We start from the raw sequence: 21,371 nt of genomic DNA on the forward strand, positions 1-21,371 counted from the left end.
AGAGCCCGACACAGGGCTGGAACTCACACACCGCGAGATCATGACCTGAGCCGAAGTCAGACGCTTACCCGATTGAGCCACTCAGGCACCCCGGTACTTTTCTTATTTGAGACACAGAGGTTGGGCCCAGACTTCTTGATCCTAGACCACCCACTCAATATCCTGTCCTGGGGATTCCTCTTTTTACATAGCGATGGCTCTGCCTTATATAGCAAAGCGTAAGCCTTCCATATCAGTGCTATCCAATGGCCTCTCAGTTTTATATTTTTGGAAGGAAAGGCCCATGGGATATTTCTATTCTCCCAAGTTTTACCTTTGGAGAATAACAACATATTAAAGAAATACTTGAAAAGGATTTAAGATGCAAATCCACCTGATATATATATTTGTTTGTCAATAACACCTGTTACCAGATGGCTTCCACAGTACCATTTTAAAATGCCAACCTAAAAAGCTTTAGGTGCTAGTTTCCTTACAGGTGAAGGAGACAGCACAAGCTTTAATGGCTCTGGCAGGAAGATATCAAAAGTGAATTTGGGCTGTGATGACCAGTTAATCCAAATTTCACCACTTTCACCCTCAGTTTGGAAAGAGAACTCAACTACTGCCAGAGAGCTGTTACACCATTGTGCAGCCATGAGGATGCACCTTGAAGACCTCCCACTGCAAGGAGTGTAACTGGCCAAGGGCCCCAGGGCTGTGTTCTGAAATCCATCCCTGTGTTCTGTCAGAGGCCACTACCACTGCCAGAGTGCAGCAGGGATACTCGGGCAAGCCCCTAGCTACTGACTTTGCTTGAAGACTTACTGATGTCTTGGTTGCCTGTGTCTGCCTAGCAGACTAGTACACATCCACCAAACCTTGCTTTTTTTACGTGGAACATGACTTGAATCATGGCCTGATGATTCTCTCAGCCTTTTCCAGCTCCTTCCCTAATGCCTTCCATGTAGCCATTTCCCTTAATAATATCCTTGCACTTTTAGTCCCATGTTGACATCTGCTTCTCAGAGGTCGAGACTAACATATCATTCATTTATCTATCCATCCATCCATCCATTCATTCAAGAAATATTAATGGAGTTCCTACAATATTCCTAGCACTTTGTGCTAGGCACTGGGGATAGTGGTACAAGACTGAGATGGCCCTGAGATGGTCATAACCCTTCCTCTCAGGATCATAAATGCTTCCCTTTCTTTGGCTCTTACTTTGTGTGGGGCACTAAGGTAAGAGCACATCACATGCCTACTCTCATCTGCTTTTCACAACAACCCTTAAAGAAGATATTATTCTTGCTTCATGGATAAGGAAAATGAGATCTAGAAAGATTAAGTTGCCAGGGGCTTCCCTAATACAGGTAGCTTTTTCACTCCTAAATCATGTTTTTAACCATTAAGCTAGGATAGATCTCCCTCATTTGGGTAACACTGAGCACTTTTCTTCTGGTATTGTTTGCACATCCATTATCATCCATATAGTTGATTTTTCAAGGTCTGACTTCATTTATTCACTTTACATTATGAAAGCCAGGGAATCACTTATAGAAGAGGGACATGGTAATTCAGCACATTCTCGGTCCTACACTATTCCAAAGTCAGTTAATGATGACGTTGTTTAACTCATGTAGAAGAGGTTTCTCGCCTGGCATGAGTTTCTAACTCATCTTCATCTATCACAAAGGAGATAGGAGAGGACAAACAAATCCCTTGGCTTCTCTGCTTTTTATCTTGGTCCCAGCTCAGCTCTGGAAAACTGATGGAAGCTGGTCACATGCATCCAAAGCTTTTCTCAGAAGCCAGCCAGGCCTACTGGAGGGTCAGCCATACCAACCTATGTGCCAACCCTTCTGAATACTGATGCAAACTCATACCATGATCTCCAAGGTCAGCTGTGGTGTCTTCTATACTTGACTCAAGTGGGCCAAGATCCAAGGAAGGAATGGGCTGAGACTCAGGCAGGTTCTCTGAAGTCAGGTCATCAGATTCCTTGTGGAAGGTAATTAACAATTCATGAGAAGCTGATAGAAAAAAACGGCATTACCACAAATGAAACAATATTGTTTAGAAGACTATTTGGAAATAAAAGTCTGCCTAATCCTCTCCCTTAAACATGATACCATCTCAGATTTTAAGAAGGCAGCTTGAGATAAGAGAAACACCAATTAAGGTGACCTTAATCTTCTACACCATCAATGTCAGCTCCATGACTAGGGTGAGGCAGGAGGAATGGCCATGAACACAACTGAAGGGGGTACTCACTTTTAGGCTCCTGAAAGAGAAGGAGCGATCAGCGGCTAAGAACAAATACCCTCTTCAATTCTGCATCCAGGGTATCACATCTACCTCACCCTAGCCCAGCCCTGCTCAGTTTCCTCATCTCAGAAGTACAGCTGTTGCCTTGGATGACTTCCACGTTCTCTTCTAGCTTTAACGGTTCCATGATGCTGTGAATTCCAGTTTCCTAAAGAAAGAGATCTAAAAGACCACATGAAAGAATTCACACTTGGGTGCCTTGGGGGCTCAGTCAGTTAAGTGTCAGACTTTGGCTCAGGCCATGATTTCATGGTTTGTGAGTTCCAAGCCTCGCATCGGGCTCTCTGCTGTCAGTGCAGAGCCTGCTTTGGATCCTCTCTGTCCTTCCCCCACTTACACACACTCTCTCTCTCTCTCTCTCTCTCAAAAATAAACAAACATTTAAAAAAAAGGAAAGAATTCACACTTTGAAAAAAGTAAAATTCTCAAATATATATATTGGTATTCCAATAGATCATTTTGCTTTTTTTTTTCCAGTCTTTTTTTCAGTAGAGCTAATGTTGAACTGACCTATTTTCCTTGAAAAGTGGCTTTCATGGAGAACTACTCTGAGAGTATCTTATTAAAAACAGAAAGTTAAATTCAAACCAATCTTAAATGAATAAGCAAAACAAAGCTTGCCATACTGTGGTATGGCATTTGTGAAAACACAGTCATAAAATATTTTTAAGAAGTCCATTTTTTGTGCTGTATACTTGTTGCAGGAGGTGAAATTGGTTCCAAATTTGAAAGGATCACTGAGAGCACACAGGCAACTTTAAGAACTTTAAGCACACAGAGACTGCGCGAAATGTGTTTTCACTTTTGCATCAGAAATCATTGGAAAATCAGTACCTGGACCCTCAACGGACTTTGATTCACTAAGATTCTCTTCGAAAGAAACAGAATTGTCATAATTGCTTCTCTTAGCAAGAACTTGATCTGATCGTGGACTCCCGTTATTATTTCATTCTTGGAGACCTGAGCTGTTACACACTTCTCCACAGAAAGCCATTTCTGGCCCCATCACAACTGGATGTGCCGCAGGATAAAAGAAAGATCAGGCTTCTCGTGTGTATTCCAGGAATCTAGTTTCTGTTTTGTTTTGTTTTGTTTTGAAGCTACCATCCTTTAAAGAAATAGTGCCCAACATGAATCCACATTCAACTATGCTTCCAGATTTCAACACCCAGGTTCAGCCAAGCAGAAAATGCCTGCCCAAATAAAAGGCCCCTGTCAGTTAGGGTCTGGAAAACAAAACAAGCTATTCTCCTAAATGCCTTGAAGAATTTTTATAACATGTTTAAAAAATGACAGAGCCAGCCCATTTTTCTCTCTTAACTCTGATTTTTATCTTATATGACTGCTTTTGAAATATAAGGTACTTTGCTTCAGCTGGCAAGAAAAGGAAGAAGGAATTGAGAACAGAGCCCCAGTGAAATCAGGACGAAATGAAATCCTAAATCTGTGTATGGGTGAAGACGGGAGCATTTTCCTCTTCCTTTTCTCTTCATCACGTTTTTCTTCAGCTTCTTGCATCTGATTAATCCAATTTGTTTCTTACATTTTATTTCATCTTTTCCAGCTCACTGGTGCTTTTCCTTGAGATGTTTAAAGCTTTCCAGTCCCTCTGCAAAGTGTTTAGCTTCCCATTTTCTCTCTCCTTTGTTCTTTGAGTATCATTAAACCTGCCTCACTCTGTGCCCATGAATATGATTAAATGTGTCTCTTGCCTGCTCAGGCCCCTCTCTTCATCCTCCTTCTGGGGCCAACAAGGAAGCCCAAGGTCACTTCCCCTTTATGTCTGTTCCCTTTAAATGTTTTTTTCCTAAATAGTCTATAAGAAAGTGTTCATCGGTGGCTTTTCCAAGCCTTCCTTCATCTGAAGGTGAATGGCTTTCAAGAGCCCCAGTTCCTCTCCATTATTAATCAGAATGTGGTCCTACACCAGCAGGTCGGAATCACCAGGGAGCTTGTTAAAAATTCAGCACCCTATGCCCCATCCTAGACCAAACTAATCAGAATCTGCCTTTTAACAAAATCAACAGATGGTTTGGGTGAATTTTGAAGTTTGAGAAGCATTGCTGTAAGCCATAAGAATTTGGAGGATAGGGGCACATGGGTGGCTCAGTCGGTGAAGCATCCAACTTTGGCTCAGGTCCTGATCTCGCAGTTCCTGGGTTTGAGTCCTGTGTCAGGCTCTGTGCTGACAGCTCAAAGCCTGGAGTCTGCTTCAGATTCTGTGTCTCCCTCTCTCTCTGCCCTTGCCTTACTTGCTCTCTCTCTCTCTCAAAAAATAAACATCAAAATAAAAAAAATTAAAGAATTTGGAGGAGAGCCAGTGGATTGCTCACCTGTGAGGTCAAAGAAGATTTTTCTGAAGAGAAGGTGACATTTGAAATTGAGAAGGTGGGATGCTAAAAATGTGCAGAAGGAAGTGGCTGAGAGAACTTCAGGAAATAGGGCAAGATACCTGGGGGTGGCTATGCAGCCCTGTCTGTAAGACTGAACCAGCTAGAAGAAGATACTGTCTGCAAGAACCACGCATCTGCTCGCAACATTTCCTGTCCCCATCAATATGTAAACGTAGGAATGTGCCTCTGGAAAGCTCAGAGTCAAAGATGTTCATGACACTAAATCTCAGATGATCAAAGAATGAACCAACACCTCTGGACAAGCATTAGGCACTTCCCCTCCTGCTCCTTTTGCTCCTTGCTGATGGAAACGAGATAGAATTAGAAAGAACTAGGTAGACACTGGGAAGTTGGGGGTTGGGACTTCATGAGATCTTTATGAAATCCTTACTTTCCTTGTCTGAGTTGAGCCAAGATCTAGACTATCCTGTCTGGATCTCATGTTCTGTGGGATAATATACAATTAATAAAATCTCCCAAGATTCTGCCTGCCATAAGGTCTCAGTTTTTTTTTTTTAACATTTATTTATTTTTGAGACAGAGAGAGACAAAGCATGAATGGGGGAGGGTCAGAGAGAGAGGGAGACACAGAATCTGAAACAGGCTCCAGGCTCTGAGCTGTCAGCACAAAGCCCAACGCGGGGCTCGAACCCACGGACAGTGAGATTGTGACCTGAGCCGAAGTCGGACGCTTAACCGACTGAGCCGCCCAGGCGCCCCAAGGTCTCAGTTTTTAAAAACATGTTTATTTATTTGTTTGAGAGAGAGAGAGAGAGACAGAGAGAGAGAGAGACAGAGAGAGAGAGAGCGCAGAGCCCAATGCGGAGCTCTATCAGTGCAGAGCCCAATGCGGAGCTCGAACTCACAAACCATGAGATCATGAGCTGAGCTGAAACTGAGAGTCGGACACTTAACTGACTGATCCACCCGGCGCCCCCATATGGTCTCGGTTTTACCTTAAAGTTACTGCAGGATCCCCCAAGGATCCCAGCTTACAGAAGGACAAGATCACTTATAGTGTACAGGATCACTTATAGTGTATAGGATCACTTACAGTTGTTTAACACTGATAATAATATCCGAAATGAAAAAATAACTCACAAATTATTATTTTGAAAGGTCAATGAAGAAAAGCAAAAACATCAAGTAAATTATCAGACACTAAAATGTAATATCATACTTGAAACTACATTTGTATTTGCCATACAGCAACTTCAGGAATAAAGAAAGTTATTTAGGTCTTATACAACAAAATATTACCACATCTGTACTTCTCAATTTCTAATCTCTGAGGATAAAATCCCTTTAACATTCCAGGGAAAATGTCCAGTTTTATTCAGATGATTAACAAGTAGTTTCACACACACTAACAAACACAGAATCTCTATAATCATGCCAGATTCCTCCCAAGGACCTTGGCAATTGGCAATTCTCAGTCCCATGGCAAAGAAAGCTGACAGACCTAGGAAAAGTCATGCACCTCCAGAAGTTATCATTTCAGGGCCTAAAAACTGGGGAGCTGAAGACAGGCACTCAGTGCTTGGAGGGGGCTCAGGTCCTTCCATGCAGTGGTGAAATCAAGACCTTTCTCCAAGTAGGGATCCAACACTGCTGCTGACCCCATCTCTTTCAGCCAGCAATTTCTCTGTTCACTAGGTTTCATGAGTGGGAATGATACCAACTCCCATGTCTCTCCGGGACCCACAACAGATCCCACAGCTGGCTTCACTTAATGGAGTGGGCAATGGGAGGAGAGTGGGGTGAGTGGGATTGAGCACATGTCAGCAGTGTCCCTACATTATCTGCTAAAGGGTCCAAGAAAGAGATACTCTTTTTTAAAAATGTTTATTTCTTTATTTTGAAAGAGAGAGAAAAAGAGTGAGCAGGGGAAGGACAGAGAGAGAGGAAGAGAGAGAGAATCCCAAGCAGGCTCCTCACTGCCAGTGCAGAGACCAACATGGGGCTTGATCTGAAAAACCTTGAGATCATGACCTGAGGCGAAATCAAGAGTCAGATGCTTAACCAACTGAGTTACCTAGGCACCCCAAAGGAGAGAAACTCTTAAGGTCAGAGAAGCCTGGGCCCCTCAACTGGTCCAACTTTGGATTTTCAGAAATCTATAACACTCACAACCACTAAATATTTCAGAAAGGTGGATTAACAAGTGATGCTAAGCTCTGCCTGGTTGAGAGTTTGGTGCTCTCTGATCACTGAGCTACAGCAGAGCTAGTGTCCCCAGACTCCAGGGATCATCCCACAGCTTCAGGGGGCTTGGTTCTTACTGCTAAAGAAAAAGAATCAGATGCAGAGATCTCCAATGAATGAAAAACCAGAATTTGAGACAGTAAAGTTCTCCATGAAAATGACTCCTTCCCATGTTGCTTTTACCAGAAGAGATAGGAAGTTGGAGTTGAAGTCTATTGTACAAATACGACCCTGAAGAAAGACTTCCTTAAATATCAGAGCCTATACCAAGACCCATGATGTTTTTAACCATTAGGGAAAATGGTATTTGTTATTCAGGAGCTTGGGATGCAGGGGACATGATTCAGGGTCCATTTCATGGGACTCCAAAACCCTACTTATTATTGGACTTCTAAGGTAATTATTCAAAGTTCAAAAGGGGTATTAACACAATGCACAATGATACAGACAGGAGACAAATAAAAAGTGAAAGAATAAAAGATAAGACAGAAAGAGAACGATGGACTAAAGAGGTAAAGCAACAAGAGCATGGCTGAAATTCAAAATTAGATATGAACACAATTTGCTCTGCAAAGTCATAATTTTACTCCTCAGTTGTTCATTCCGTGCTGATTGAGTTATCCTGAACACAGTATGCACTTGGATGTTTTTGGATGAATCTATCAATCCATCTCTAAGTACAGCTGCTCTGAATTACTGTCATCACTAACCACTGGCCTATATTCTAAAATAAACCCTACTACCTCCTCCCTGAATGGGGCAAAGTTGGTCTGGATGCCTTTTTTCTCCCCTTTGTCCCTCTTCCTGCCTGATCAACCAGATGAATGTGATGAATCTGAAGCAATTCAAAGTCTGATGTGAAATTTAAAACAAGAGAGCACTTACATGGAGAACATCAATAGTTAGCTGCTCAGAGTTCCGAGATCTCAACTCCTGCATTCGTTTGTTATTTTCTTCATATTTTTCTTCTGCAAGCTTTCTGCAGATTTAAAGTGAATGTAGAAAAAACAGCTGCATTTTGCTAAAGCCACATCTATACTATGCAGATAAGCGTGATCCCTGTTTCAACAGGCAAACCGGGGTGTCGGGAAACCAGGTCAATGGGTCTCTCCCTCATCAAGGAAAATGCAGTGCAGAACCCACCTGATTCTCTTTTAAGCACACATGATAATGCTCTGGCTGCTCGTCCATCCTTAAGGCCCCTAAAATGAATGCTTGAGGCATGCCTCTGAGGCAAAAGAAGGTGGTTCTTTCTTTGATCCCTGGGCATTCTCTGTGGTGGCAGGGGTGTGCACCCCTGATGTCCAGACAGTGCCCAGCACATACTGATAACTCGACTACTGTTCTCAGGATGAATTAACCCACACACAAGGAGATTAGAGCTAGATGTCAAAGAATTTACGCAAAGAACTTGAGAGTCACTGTAAAGGGGAATTTTTCTCAGACACATTTTGTTTTGTGTGTAGTATAGAAGAATAGAAAGTAACAGACCTGCCACTAAACTGAAAGAAAGATTTGAGTTCTGGTGATTACTTGTGTGCTAATTTCGATTTATATTGTTGAAAAGTCACTGAACATCCCTGTAGTCAAATTTTGTTTATAAAGTGGATACATTATATCCCTTCTGACAATAGAGTCTTTTTATGACTGCACTCGAATCCTAAAATAATGATCAAAAACAATTCCAACGTAATTTATTCACAAAATTAGCACCAAACTTTAGTTAAAACCATTGCCTTTAAATAAGAAACATATTGAATGTCATGTGGAAGATGGATTACTTACTTTGTGTATAAAAAAGTTTTAATCTGAAACATAATTTGTAATATGCGTATAAGTTATTAAATTGCCTTTTTAATCTGTTCCTGTCAGAGATTTCATTTTCCTCTTACCCTCAAACAATGACATGAGTCATGGTACCGCAGGAATATTGCCATTCCCGAAGAGTTAGAAATAGGCCTGGGACTGTGACAGTGGCTCAAGGGATTTATGTAAATATATTTTCTCAGTAAAACCCATACTCAGTGGTGCCGTGGTTTGCAGAAACCAGCTTGCACTAGGTTCCCAAGAGCAGATTGTGTCCGTATCTTCCAACTGAACATTCGATGATATCATACCGGTGGCTTGAAATTGGCCATCATGGGAGTATTTACACCCCCTGCCCCACAACCCCAGAGGTGGTTGTTAAACATTTACCAGCACACGACTACCCCTGATGCACTCTGACAGAAATACCTTTCCACACTGATTACAGAAAGCGTGTGTTAAGGGAAAAGAAGTAGTCTCACCGATTCTTCCTTGGTTCCTCATGATACGCACTGCAAGTGCGAGAATACCTCTAAATCCTCTTTCAGATATGCTACCAAGGTCACAAAATGAACAGATTTGACTTTCAGGTCTTTTCTGTCTCTCTAGTTGTTAGTTGGGGCTTCTAAACTACTAAAAAGTTGGCAGAGGAACAAAGAAGAAAAATGAGGAAACTGGATAATCTACCAACTGAAAAATCTGTCTTTCAGAAATCGGGAGTCTAGGTCTCTTTGGAATTTTCCCTTTTCACGCAAATACTTTAATTCCTAGTAAAACTGTCCACCAGCAGCCCGCCTTGAGCATTGACTTTTCAAAGGGTTTCACTTGGCAGAACAGAGCTGCTTCTAATCTGCTTCCTAAAGCCAACAATTTCCTGCTGGGACATTCTTCTCCCTATAGACCAGCTAGGCCTCCTGGCAGAGGGAGTACAGCAAACATCTGGGGAGTGAGGACAAGATAGCGAAGCCACCCTCTTCACTCTCTCGCTGGCATATGTACAAGAGGTGTCAGGGGCGCCTGGGTGGCTCAGTCGGTTGAGTGTCCGACTTCAGCTCAGGTCGTGATCTCACAGTTTGTGAGTTTGAGCCCCACGTTGGGCTCTGTGCTGACAGCTCGGAGCCTGGAGCCTGCTTCAGATTCTGTGTCTCCCTCTCTCTCTGCCCCTTCCCTGCACATGCTCTGTCTCTCTCTGTCTCTCAAAAATGAATAAACATTAAAAAAAAATTTTTTTAATTAAAAAAAAAAAAAGAGGTCTCAGCAACAATGAGGCTTCATTTGTAGGCTGGCTCTATATTTTCATCACTAATTACCTCCCTGATAGTCAATCTTTCTTTGCACCCAAGACTGAAAGCCTGACATTAATGGTGACTGGCATCCAATAACTACCTATGGCTGAAATAACCGTCTTTTGAGGGGACGAGTAAGTGATGAAACAAATATAAATGCGTATATGCATTTTGATTTCTTGTTTTTGCTTTTGCTTTTCTTTAGTAAATTCCTTTGGAGTCCTGTGAAGTAGCCAGAGCCCAAGGTACCCTAAGGAAAGGCAACTTACTTCAGCTTCCTGGCCTTCTCATCAGCTGCCTGGAGCTTCCTCAGCCGCATCCTTTCTCTTGGTGTCATTTTCTGGACTTCAGACAGCGCCCGCAGAGTCTGCAGGTGGATCTTTTTTTGCCTATGAATAATAAAGATCCCCCACATGCAGCTCATCCCAAACACGCTCAGAAAAATTAAACAAATATTTTACAGAAGTATCATTACATTACCGAGAAGGGGGATGCATCTGGAGACAGGCCAGGCAAAAACTAATAAACTCAGGGTAGGTAATGAGCCAACCAGGACTGTGGTTAATTGGCAATATTTTTCAAATTAGACTTTTGTTTAAAAGCAAATTACATATTTAACAAATTTCTGCTCATTTCATTGCCTATGACTGCTTTTTATAATGTAAGGATCAAATTAGGATCTTGGCCATCAAGGAATAAATGGACTGGCAGACTAATTCAACCATGTGCATAGGATATACTTTGGAATTAGGCAGGGTTTGAACCCCATCTCTACCACACATCAGCTCTGTAGCCTTGGGCGAGTTACTAAACCTCAGTTTTCTCATCTGTAAAGCACAGGCTATGGTGAGTACTATATGAGATAACGTATATACAGTATGTGACACATAAAAGGCCCCATATGGTAGTATTTTAGTAGCTACCTTTTGTTGACGATGTTGTAAATTCTATGCTTCATACAGTAGGTAAGCATGGCACAGTGGTTATCACACAGATTAATAACAGTCTCTGGGTTCAAATATAGTGCCCAGGTTACATGTATAGGCCCTCAGGGGGTAATGTTTTAGGCATGTTCCTATAACCTAGTTTCCTTGAGTTGCTAATTATTCTTTCCCGAATGCCTGGATTCTTATTTTATTTTATATTAAGCTAGAGATGTGACAGTAGTGGATATTTTTAAAACACTAGACTAATCTTGGCTATGACTTTGTACTGCAACTGTGAAATAGTTTACCTGATGGCGCTTACAATTAAAGTTACTTAACCTCTCTATGATCATTAAAATAATAATAGTAATAATAATAATAATAATAATAATAATGACACTTAAGTCATAGGGTTCTTGTGAGTTTCAATGAGTTGACTCATGTAAAGTGCTTATAACAAAGCCAAACACCCCCAAAAATATTAGTCAATATTATTATTTAAGAGCCTCCTTCTTCAGGTAAAGAAATGTGCTTACATTACTCATGTATTGAAAGATCTGCAACCATATTCTCAATGACCTTTGTTTCTGTGCCTGACTTGGTCAGGGCCTGATACTGCAGAATGGCTTTTGTATTCAACTCCCTCCTTAAAAAACACTAGAGAAGTCTCCTCTATTTCATTTATTCCCACTCTAGTCTTTATTATTTTGTAATAATTCTAATTATTTTGGAATATTTTGTGTAATTATAATGGCTACTTGTAGATAGCTCTTATCCCTCTGGAATACAGTTGGAGCCTCTAGAAGACACAAAATTTTCTGGAATATACATCCTTTATTTTGTAAGATCAAATAGAGATCCCTAAAACATAGTCATACATAGTGAAAAAAGTGACAACTTGAAATCATATTTTATGATGAGAAAGACCACCCAAACAATTGGATTCCAGCACACTTTAATTATAAGTGCCATCAGGTAAACTATCTCACAATTGCAGTGCAAAGTAATAGCAAAAATTAGTCTAGTATTTAAAAAATACCTACTACTCTCACATCTCTAGTTTAAAATAAAATAAAATAAGAACCCAGGCATTCGGGAAAGAATAATTAGCAACTCAAGGAAAGTAGGTTTCTCCTAGTTTGCCCCTGAGGTACAAGGTATTTTAACTGGAAATCATGCATTAGACAAAGACTTTGATGAACCAGTTTCCTCAGTTTGAATGTGAAACTGGAAAACAGTGCAGTTGAAAATCACTGGACTAAGGGGTAGAGTAACATATCTGTGTTATTTGGCCTTGAAGATTAGGCTAATGAGGGCTACCGTTCCCACCTACAGCCTTGCACATCTCTACCTTTGCACAGGGTCATTAAAAATTAAATAGAGAGTTCCTTCAGCAAAACTGTAGATTTGGTCTTTATAAGTAGTGCTCCCTGGAGTTGTGCAGTCCACAGCCTGAAGGGTGATACATGGCTGTTCAGAAGTAACCTAGTATTCTATGCTCTTGTATGGTATAGCACAGAAATTTTGAATGAGGTAGGAGAGAGAAGTTAATAATTATGGGGGCACCTGGGTGGCCCAGTAGGTTAAGTGTCTGACTTCGGCTCAGGTCATGATTTCGTGGCTCGTGAGTTCAAACCCCACATTGGGCTCTGTGCCCAGAGACTGGAGCCTGCTTCAGATTCTGTGACTCCCTCTCTCTCTGCCCCTTCCCTGCTCACACTCTGTCTTTCTCCCTCTCAAGAATACGTACAAACATTAAACAAATTTTTTTAAGAAATAATTATGCTTGTTGGGGCATCTGGGTGTTCAATCAGTTGAGCATCTGACTCTTGGTTTCAGCTCAGGACATGATCTCACAGTTCATAGGATTAAACCCTGCACTGGGCTCTGCATTGGCAGCACAGAACCTGCTTGGTATTCTCTCGCTCTCTCTCTATCTGCCCCTCCCCGACTTGTGCTCTCTTCATAGTTATATATCTCTATATTTATAAATGAACTTTCAAAAAATAGTAATAATTATATTTGTGAAAAACACATTCTCTAGTTATATGTGTATCTGAAGAAATAAATTTTGGCTTATTTTCAATTGTCCTAGGACTTTACAATGTTGTCTTCTCAATAGATACTCTGCCAGTTCCTGTTAAACAAACAAGATGTGAAAACCATTTATGCTTAATATAGAAGGTTCATTAGCATAAATATCACTAAATGTTTGAGATATTAATTTCTCTATATACTTACAAGGCAACTGCAGAGCTACCCTGCAGATCTGTAAGCTGTGCAGTGGTTTAAAACTTTTATAATTCAATTTGCTACCACCTGGGGCAAAGGGGCTTTGGAACGCCAAGATACTGAAGCTCCTTAATTTCTTGGCAAGACTTAAGTGAATTCTAGGAAACTCCAAGCAGTCAGCTTAGCACTAATAGATTTTTAAAGACAAATGCATTTAACATTTATGCTCAATGGGCTTTTTAAAAACAAAGCAATTACTTACATGGCATTAATTATCTGAGCAGCCTCCTCCTGACAATTCAAATTCTTGTCTTCCAGAGTCATCTCCGAATATCTACACATCAGGTGCTAAAATAGAAAACAACCCTGATGCACCTTAAATACTCCTCTTCAGGGATGAAAGGGCATAAAACTACCAGGGGTCTTTTCTGATGTGCAGTATTAATGACCATGCCTGGGAGCTTGAAAATAAAACCCACTGGTAACTATTTTTCCTTCTATAAAGGGTTACAAAAAATTGCATGGTAGCTTACGCAGCTTATGCTTGTCTCTCCAAGTTCATCTTGCACTGCCTGCTCTCTCACTCCCTGCTACCCACCACGGGCAGGCCTCCCATCAGCTCCATGAACACACAGGCTCTCCCCAGCCTTGGGTCCGTGTCCCCACTCCTGGGGCCAAGACTAGGGTGGGACAGAACGAGGCACTCACTGCAGGTGCAAAACTGAAGGGGCACCAAAAGACTCAGTAACCAAGATAAGTCATATTTTAAGGCAATATTATGAAAAATCAAAATTAATGCAAAAAGCCATGGAGAATACAATATCAAATGTTTATATCTTGCCATTTGCAACATGGATGGATCTAGAGGTATAATGCTAAGTAAAGTAAGTCAGAGGAAAACAAATATCATATGATTTCATTCTTATGTGGAATTTAAGAAACAAAACAAAGGAAAAAAGAGACAAACAAACAGACCCTTAAGTATAGAGAACAAACTGCTGGTTGCCAGGTGGGTGGGGGATGGGGAAACGTGATGAGGATTAAGAGTACACTTACTGTGCGATGAGCACTGAATAATGTACATACAGAACTGGTGAATCGCCGTATTGTACACCTGAAGCTAATATAACTGTTAACTTTATGTTAATTATACTAGAATTAAGAAAATAAAATAAATAAAACTTTATAAAGACAGGACCCAACCCTGAACATGCACCAGACTACCTCATTTGCATCACCCTAATCCCAGCCCTGTTGGATCCCGTCTTTGAATTTTTGATATTTTGTTACCATGGACTTTTAGAATTTTTAAAATGTTTATTCATTTTTTGAGAGAGAGACAGAGTGTGAGTGGGGGAGGGGCAGAGAGAGAGAGAGGGACACACAATCAAAAGCAGGCTCCAGGCTCTGAGCTGTTAGCACAGATGGGGGGCTCAAACCTAGGAAACGTGAGATCATGACCTAAGCCAAAGTTGAATGCTCAATGAGCTGAGCCATCCAGGCGCCCTATTAATTTGGATTTTTTACAAAATGTTTATTTTTTTATTTTGAGAGGGGTGGGAGTGGGGCAGAGAGAGAGAGAGAGAGAGAGAGAGAGAGAGAGAGAATCCCAAATAGGCTCCATGCTGTCAACACAGGGCCCAACGCAGGGCTTGATCCCATGACCCTGGGATCATAACCTGAGCTGAAATCGAGAGTCGAATGCCCAACCAATTGAGCCACTCAGGCGCCCCTAATTTGGATTTTTTAAACACTGCAATCAAATGTTATTTATCCTGATTACTGAGTTTTTGATGGTCTCTTTAATTTTGTCCAAGGGCAAATGCCTTACTCACCTCACGCTAGTCCCAGCAGATCCCCTTGGATTCCTTTCAACTTTTTTTTTTTTGGTATGCTCACGGCCCCATCAGGGTGGTTTTGATCCCAACAGTTAGTACCTGTGCCTCTTTTTCAGCGGCCTGCCCTTAGGCTAATGGAACTGGCTTTGCATAGGGAAAGTTATACATAGCGAAAGCCAAAAGTCCCTGGGAACTTCTACCTCCCTTCCGTCCCCTGTCCTGCCCACCCCACTTTTCCTCAGGGGCTTCTGTAGAGAGCACATTGTTGCATAAGAACCCTTCCCTCCATGTCTCCCTTTAGAAACATAATCTGACTCTGGGCTCTGTCCCAGCTAATTCCCTGTGATTCCAACATTCTCTCAGGCTCTTTACATGTCTGGGTGTTTCTCACCATCTCACTGGTAGAGAAATGTGACCGACTCTTTCTTTGACCACCAAAGCCATCCCCTTCCCTTACTTTACAGCATCCTGTGTGCTTTCTTCCTAGTGTTCCTGATAATGTATGATTACTTTTTCTTGGGTACTGGATCCTCTTCCCAGCAATCAAATTGCAAAAGACGGGAGCCATAGGCCTTCCTTTCAGCACCTCCAGCATCAGCACTGCGACCAGCACACAACTGATGGGTGCACAAGTCAGCATCCTTGTTTCCTGCCAACGTAGAAACTGGACGCGGACGAAAAGGTGTGCCCATTTTTGAAGGTGAATGACTGTTTGTGGGTCCACTTAAAATTAGTCATAAAATTAAAGGAAATTTGCCTGAGGCACTCACAAAAGCCTAACTTAAAAACAAGAACAAAAACAAAAATCTCCAATAGGGTACTGTTTGCTTTTTTCTTACCACCAGAGGTAGATTCTCTGCATCAAAATTTCTAATCTACAGGAAAACAAAATAAATTCACCTGATCAATAAAATGGATTATTAAGACCCATAACAAAGGAGTGGAATAACAAAGACTCAGTGAAAACCCCAGATTTTAGTAGTATTAGTAGCGCATTCTTGCCTTAGCAGAAATATATTTGCAAAGTAAACCAAGAGCTCTATGGGTCAATGTTGAGTTTGGGCCAAAAATTACAATCCTAACTTCTCATATCTGGGGCTCCAGGTAACTGTGGAGTTCACACACCTTCTTTTCCAAATAGATTGTCTGACTAATAATTTCCCTCAGCTTAAAAAAAAAAATCTTATTTCTCCTTTCTCACTGATTCTTGATGCATCTTATTCTCACAGCATATCTTCAAGTTCTAGAATGTATATAAATGCTAATACATGTTTCCCAGTATCCCTTCCATTTTAAATACCTGTAGTTGTTCATCAATGTAAGGAATTTTTAAAATTTCTATAGCAGATGGTCTCAATGAAGGACTCTTGTTCAACATGCTGTAATGTTTAAAAAGAAAATTATTTTAAGAAAAGAGAAAGAAAAAAAGAAAAGAAAAAGAAAATTATTTTTCAAATGAACTAAAATATAAGTACAATTTAAAATTGTTTTTGTGGCAACATATTTATTTCCATACCGTTCCATGATGGTATTCAGTTCTCTTGGGTATCTCTGGGGGAGAGAAGGCGTGTCACCTTCAACAATTTTTAAAACAATGGACAAGAAATTGGAGCCAGTGAACGCATGGTTCATGCAGCACATCTCATATAAAATGCATGCCAGAGACCTAAAGACAAAGTCAAAGAAATTAAATAAGGAACAAATGCCCTATTTTAAATTTGATCACCATATAAAACCTTGGATGTATCAGGGCATTGGTTGTGAGACACTAACATATCCTTTGATTTTTTTGTTTGTTTAAAAGCTTCAGTACTATATTTCTTTTCCATTTAAACACATGTTTAATAAATGAAGAGGGTAAAGTGAAAAAAAAAACCTTACAAAATGTAAGTCTGAATGAGAGGAAAACAAACCTACTATGTCTGCACACAGTAGGGTAAATAAACATTGGATTAATGTAGTAAAGAACCTCTATGAAGGAACAATAAAATACAGCTAAATATCTTTCTAAGGCAGTTTTGTTAATTATATGCAAAATAAAATTTTAATTTATCAGCCTAAACTTCCCTCAAATGTGTATCCAAGCATTTTGAAAAGGAAGCTGGCATTCTTTATTAGTTTTCTGAATAGAATCCATTTACAAGTAGGGTGGAAAAGCACCTACTTGTAGCTCACATTAAAATGTATATAATTCTCCCTTTGAGGGTATGAAATAAGAGTATTAAAATTCTAGATCAGTCTGACACTGATAGGATTAACCCTGCAAATCAGTAACCTCTAAACCAGCAGAATAATCTTTTAAATAACTCTGCATCATTAAGAAAAGGGGGAAATCTTGCCTGAACTTAATATTAAGAAAGAACTGTACTTCTCCTAAATTAATGGATTATTTTTAATCTCATGAGTATTTTGGATTATGTAACTAGCCAGGTCTCTCTTTTCATGTTAGTTGCTTGAAAAATCAGGAATAAACTTACAACCAACCTTGTGTAAGTTGTGTTTTATGTAACTTTAAACACTGTCCCACTTTCTTATAAAAGGTAGTGTCTGTATAAATAAATATATACATGAATACTATCATTTTAACCATTTTGTGGGTATCATAAAAATGTTCACTAATAAGAGAATCCTGGATATACTGAATACAATGAGATGTTTCTGTTTCAGTACATAACAGTAACACTAAACATTTCTATCTAATTGGTACTTTACATATATTATAAAGCAACTTCCAGATATAACTAAACAGAATCTCATAACTTCATAGTGACGTACAGCCACTATATTTTTCCCATGCAACCTGGCTCTAAGAAGTTAAACGGCTTGATCAAATTCGTAAGGTATTTTCTCTTCCACATTCTAGACTATTTTTATTACAGAATGCCAGAAAGAAGGAGGATGTTAGGATAAAACCCATGATAGTGACTAGAACACCAAGATCAATGTAAATATTATAAATTATGAAAATTAATTTTGTACCCATCCATAAGACTATTAAATAATGTAGCACATATTTAGGTTTCTATACTAGGAAAAATTTCCTTCAATAAATGTGAAATAAAGACATTTTTAGACAATCAAAAATTAAGAGAATTCGTTGCCAGCAGGACAGCACTAAAAACAATCCCAAAATGGAATTCTTCAACTTGAAGAAAAATGATTCCAGGCAGAAACAAGGAATGCAGGGAGGGTCACACCTGTCAGAATGGCTAAAACTGACAACACAAGAAACAACAGGTGTTGGTGAGGATTCGGAGAAAGGGGAACCCTCTTGCACTGCTGGTGTGAATGCAAACTGGTGTAGCCAGTCTAGAAAACAACATGGAGCCTCCCCAGAAAAGTTAAAAAAAGAACTATCCTATGATACAGCAATTGTACTAATAGGTATTTACCCAAAGGATACAAAATTGCATATTTGAAGGGGTACTTGCACCCGAATATTTAGAGCAGCATTGTCAACAATAGTCAAACTATAGAGAGGGCTCAAGTATCCATGGACTGATGAATAGCTAAAGAAGATGTGATATGTATATATCAATACATATTGAAGTTTATGCTTTTATTTTGACATTGAGAACAAGATACGTATGCCTACTATCACTACTTCTATTCAATATTGTAATGAAAGTGCTATTCAGAACAATAAGGCCAGAAAAAGTTAAATGAAAGTGTGTGTGTGTGTGTGTGTATAAAATGACAAATAAAAATATAAATATACAGTAATTATGTTAAATGTAAATGTATAATGTTTCAATTAAAAAGACTATCAGACAGTAAAAATTATATATATAAAGATTAGAAAAATATATTAAACTGTCATTAGCATGTCAACATGGTTATGTACATAAAAGGTCATTTCAATAAGCCTGTGACAAACATTTAAAAAACGAAATGCATAATGCCATTTACATTAACATCATACAGTGTCAAATACCTAGGAATAAATCCAATGAAAGATATACACCCTACACTGTAAACCACAATACATTGCTAAGAGAAATTAAAGAACCTAAAAAGGGGGGGGGGCAGGGTGGAGGGGGAGAGATCCACATGTGTGGTTTGGAGGAGTCAAAATAATGAAGATGTCGATTTTTCCCAGAATGACCTATAGACTCAATGCAGTATCAATCAAAATCCTAGCAGACTTTTTGTGGGAATTGACAAACTGATTCTAAAACTTACATGGAAATGCAAAGGGACAAAGATAGACATGGTACATTGGAGGTCTTATGTTATCAAATACCAAGATTCATTACAAAGTTACATTACTTATGAAAATGTGATATTAGCAAAGAAGAAAAAATAGACCATGGAATGAAACAGAGGGCTCAAAAACAGATCCACACAAATTCAGTCACTTGACTAATGCAAAGACAAACTGCACTATGGTAAAGAAAAAAAAATGATCCTTTTAACAAATTATTCTTGGCCAACTGAATACACATATGGAAAGTAATATATGTGGACTACTATCTCACACCAGACACATGCACAAAAATCACCAATTTTTACTATGAAAAATAAGATCATAAAGCTTGTAAAAGAAAAAAAGAATATCTTCCTGATCTGGGGGCAGGCAAAGACTTCCTAAACAAAACATAAAAAAACACTGGCAGTAATGTTATGCACTGATAAAATGGACTCCATTATAATTAGGAACTTCTATTCATGAAAAGACACCACTAAGAGTGAAAAGGAAGAAACAGAGTAGGAGAAGACATTGCAGCTCAAATATTCATCAAAGACTGGTATCCAGAACTGGTTAAAGTTCATTAATTTATTAATTACAACTCCTACCAATCAATAAGAAAAAGGAGAGAACCCAATGGAAAAATGGACAAACGACTTGAAGAGACGCTAAATGGCCCCAAATCATGAGACGTTTGACATCATCAGTCATCAGAGAAAATGCAAATGAAAAGCACAGTGCAGCACCACTATACACTTTCACCGTAAGAATTGGTGAAAATGAAAAAGACAATATCAAGTCAGTACTTGTTACACTATGAGAAAAGTTTTCTTAACAAAAAGAGAGGGGAAGGCTACACATTACTAGTAAAATATAATCATCAAATCGAATCAAATGCTTTTATTTGGGTGGATATGTGTAAAATATTTGTGTGTTATCAACTCTGCCCCAATATGCTGACTTATTTTCCCCAAAGAAGAGTCTAATTTGAACCTTGAGAATGTTTAAAATAGTAGAGCTACAGGTCTATCAAGATTTGCTAATTCTAAACTCTCATTGTATCAGTGAGAAAACCAAAACTCAGAGAAAGGAAGTAATTTGCCCAGAAAGGTGCCATATTAGATCAGCTTGTTTGGTGTTGGTATTGTTCTCATTCAATATATCTTAAAAAATATTTTCTAAAAAATTTACACTCACTACATATACTCTGCTATGTAATCTAATGTACACGTAGCAATTTTAACACTGAAAAAAAGGAATGAAACTCACAGGTCTAAGTGTAGAAGGCTATCAATCACTCAGCACCCACATACTCTTCTGAGGATTTAATTCAGCTCCTCCTGTGGGCTCAGAGTCTTCTTCAGGCCTTGGGTTAAAAGCACAACAAAGCCAGATAATCTCTCCTGGCTCTGATAGGTTGAAAGGGCTGGATGAAAGCAACAATCTCTGACACAGGACATTTTGAGCTGACTTGGGAGCAGACTATTATATTATCTCTATCAATAATACAAATGGTAACAATAATAATTGTAATCAGAAAAATACTAGCTGAGGGGCGCCTGGGTGGCTCAGTCGGTTGGGCGACTGACTTCGGCTCAGGTCATGATCTTGCGGTCCGTGAGTTTGAGCCCCGCATCGGGCTCTGTGCTGACAGCTCAGAGCCTGGAGCCTGATTCAAATTCTGTGTCTCCCTCTCTCTCTGACCTTCCCCCATTCATGCTCTGTCTCTGTCTCTAAAATGAATAAACGTTAAAAAAAATTAAAAAATAATAAAGAAAAATACTAGCTGAAATTTTAATACTGTTTACTATAAATTAGGCCCTGTTCTATATTCCTTACATATAATAACTCATTTAATCATTCTCATAACAATCCTAATGAAGCAGAAACTATTATTATCACTCCCATTCTTCAGATGAGGAAACCACAAGATTAGGTCAATTGTTAATGCTTCCATATTGAGTAGCTGGTGGAACTGGGATTGCAACACAGTTTGTCTGGCTCTAGAGACATGAGGTCTATGCCATCCTGCCTCTCAATGCTGTATTTCTGATCATTAAGGGCTCTTTTGAATTGGAAATCATGGCTAAACCAATGGAAGACCTTCAGGCAGGGGCTGATTTCCCAAGCTTACTTTGGGTTCTACCTGGAACCATAATTCATCTTCAGGGATCCCTAGGGCCTAA

General features: G+C 39.5%; 1 protein-coding gene across 16 annotated transcripts in view; it reads right to left on the minus strand.

The window, feature by feature from the left end:
• NEK11 (NIMA related kinase 11) overlaps positions 1–21,371 on the minus strand; it is a 272,598-nt gene that overhangs the window by 152,036 nt on the left and 99,191 nt on the right. For 13 of the 16 annotated variants that reach the window (XR_008297987.1, XM_053221458.1, XM_053221459.1 and 10 more), the window contains 7 exons: positions 16,513–16,662; positions 16,297–16,375; positions 15,836–15,871; positions 13,421–13,506; positions 10,270–10,389; positions 7,794–7,887; positions 1,869–1,983 (listed from right to left, as the gene is read on the minus strand). Coding sequence is in view for 15 of the 16 variants with exons in the window: in XM_053221458.1 (XP_053077433.1) it covers positions 1,869–1,983; positions 7,794–7,887; positions 10,270–10,389; positions 13,421–13,506; positions 15,836–15,871; positions 16,297–16,375; positions 16,513–16,662 (680 nt within the window). In the remaining variant the exon portion in view is untranslated. The remainder of the gene's footprint in view (positions 1–1,868; positions 1,984–7,793; positions 7,888–10,269; positions 10,390–13,420; positions 13,507–15,835; positions 15,872–16,296; positions 16,376–16,512; positions 16,663–21,371) is intronic. The other 3 variants (XM_053221454.1, XM_053221456.1, XM_053221464.1) reach the window with 1 other exon arrangement.

The sequence above is a fragment of the Acinonyx jubatus genome, chromosome C2 (assembly GCF_027475565.1).
Source record: "Acinonyx jubatus isolate Ajub_Pintada_27869175 chromosome C2, VMU_Ajub_asm_v1.0, whole genome shotgun sequence".
NCBI classification, from domain to species: Eukaryota; Metazoa; Chordata; class Mammalia; order Carnivora; family Felidae; genus Acinonyx; species Acinonyx jubatus.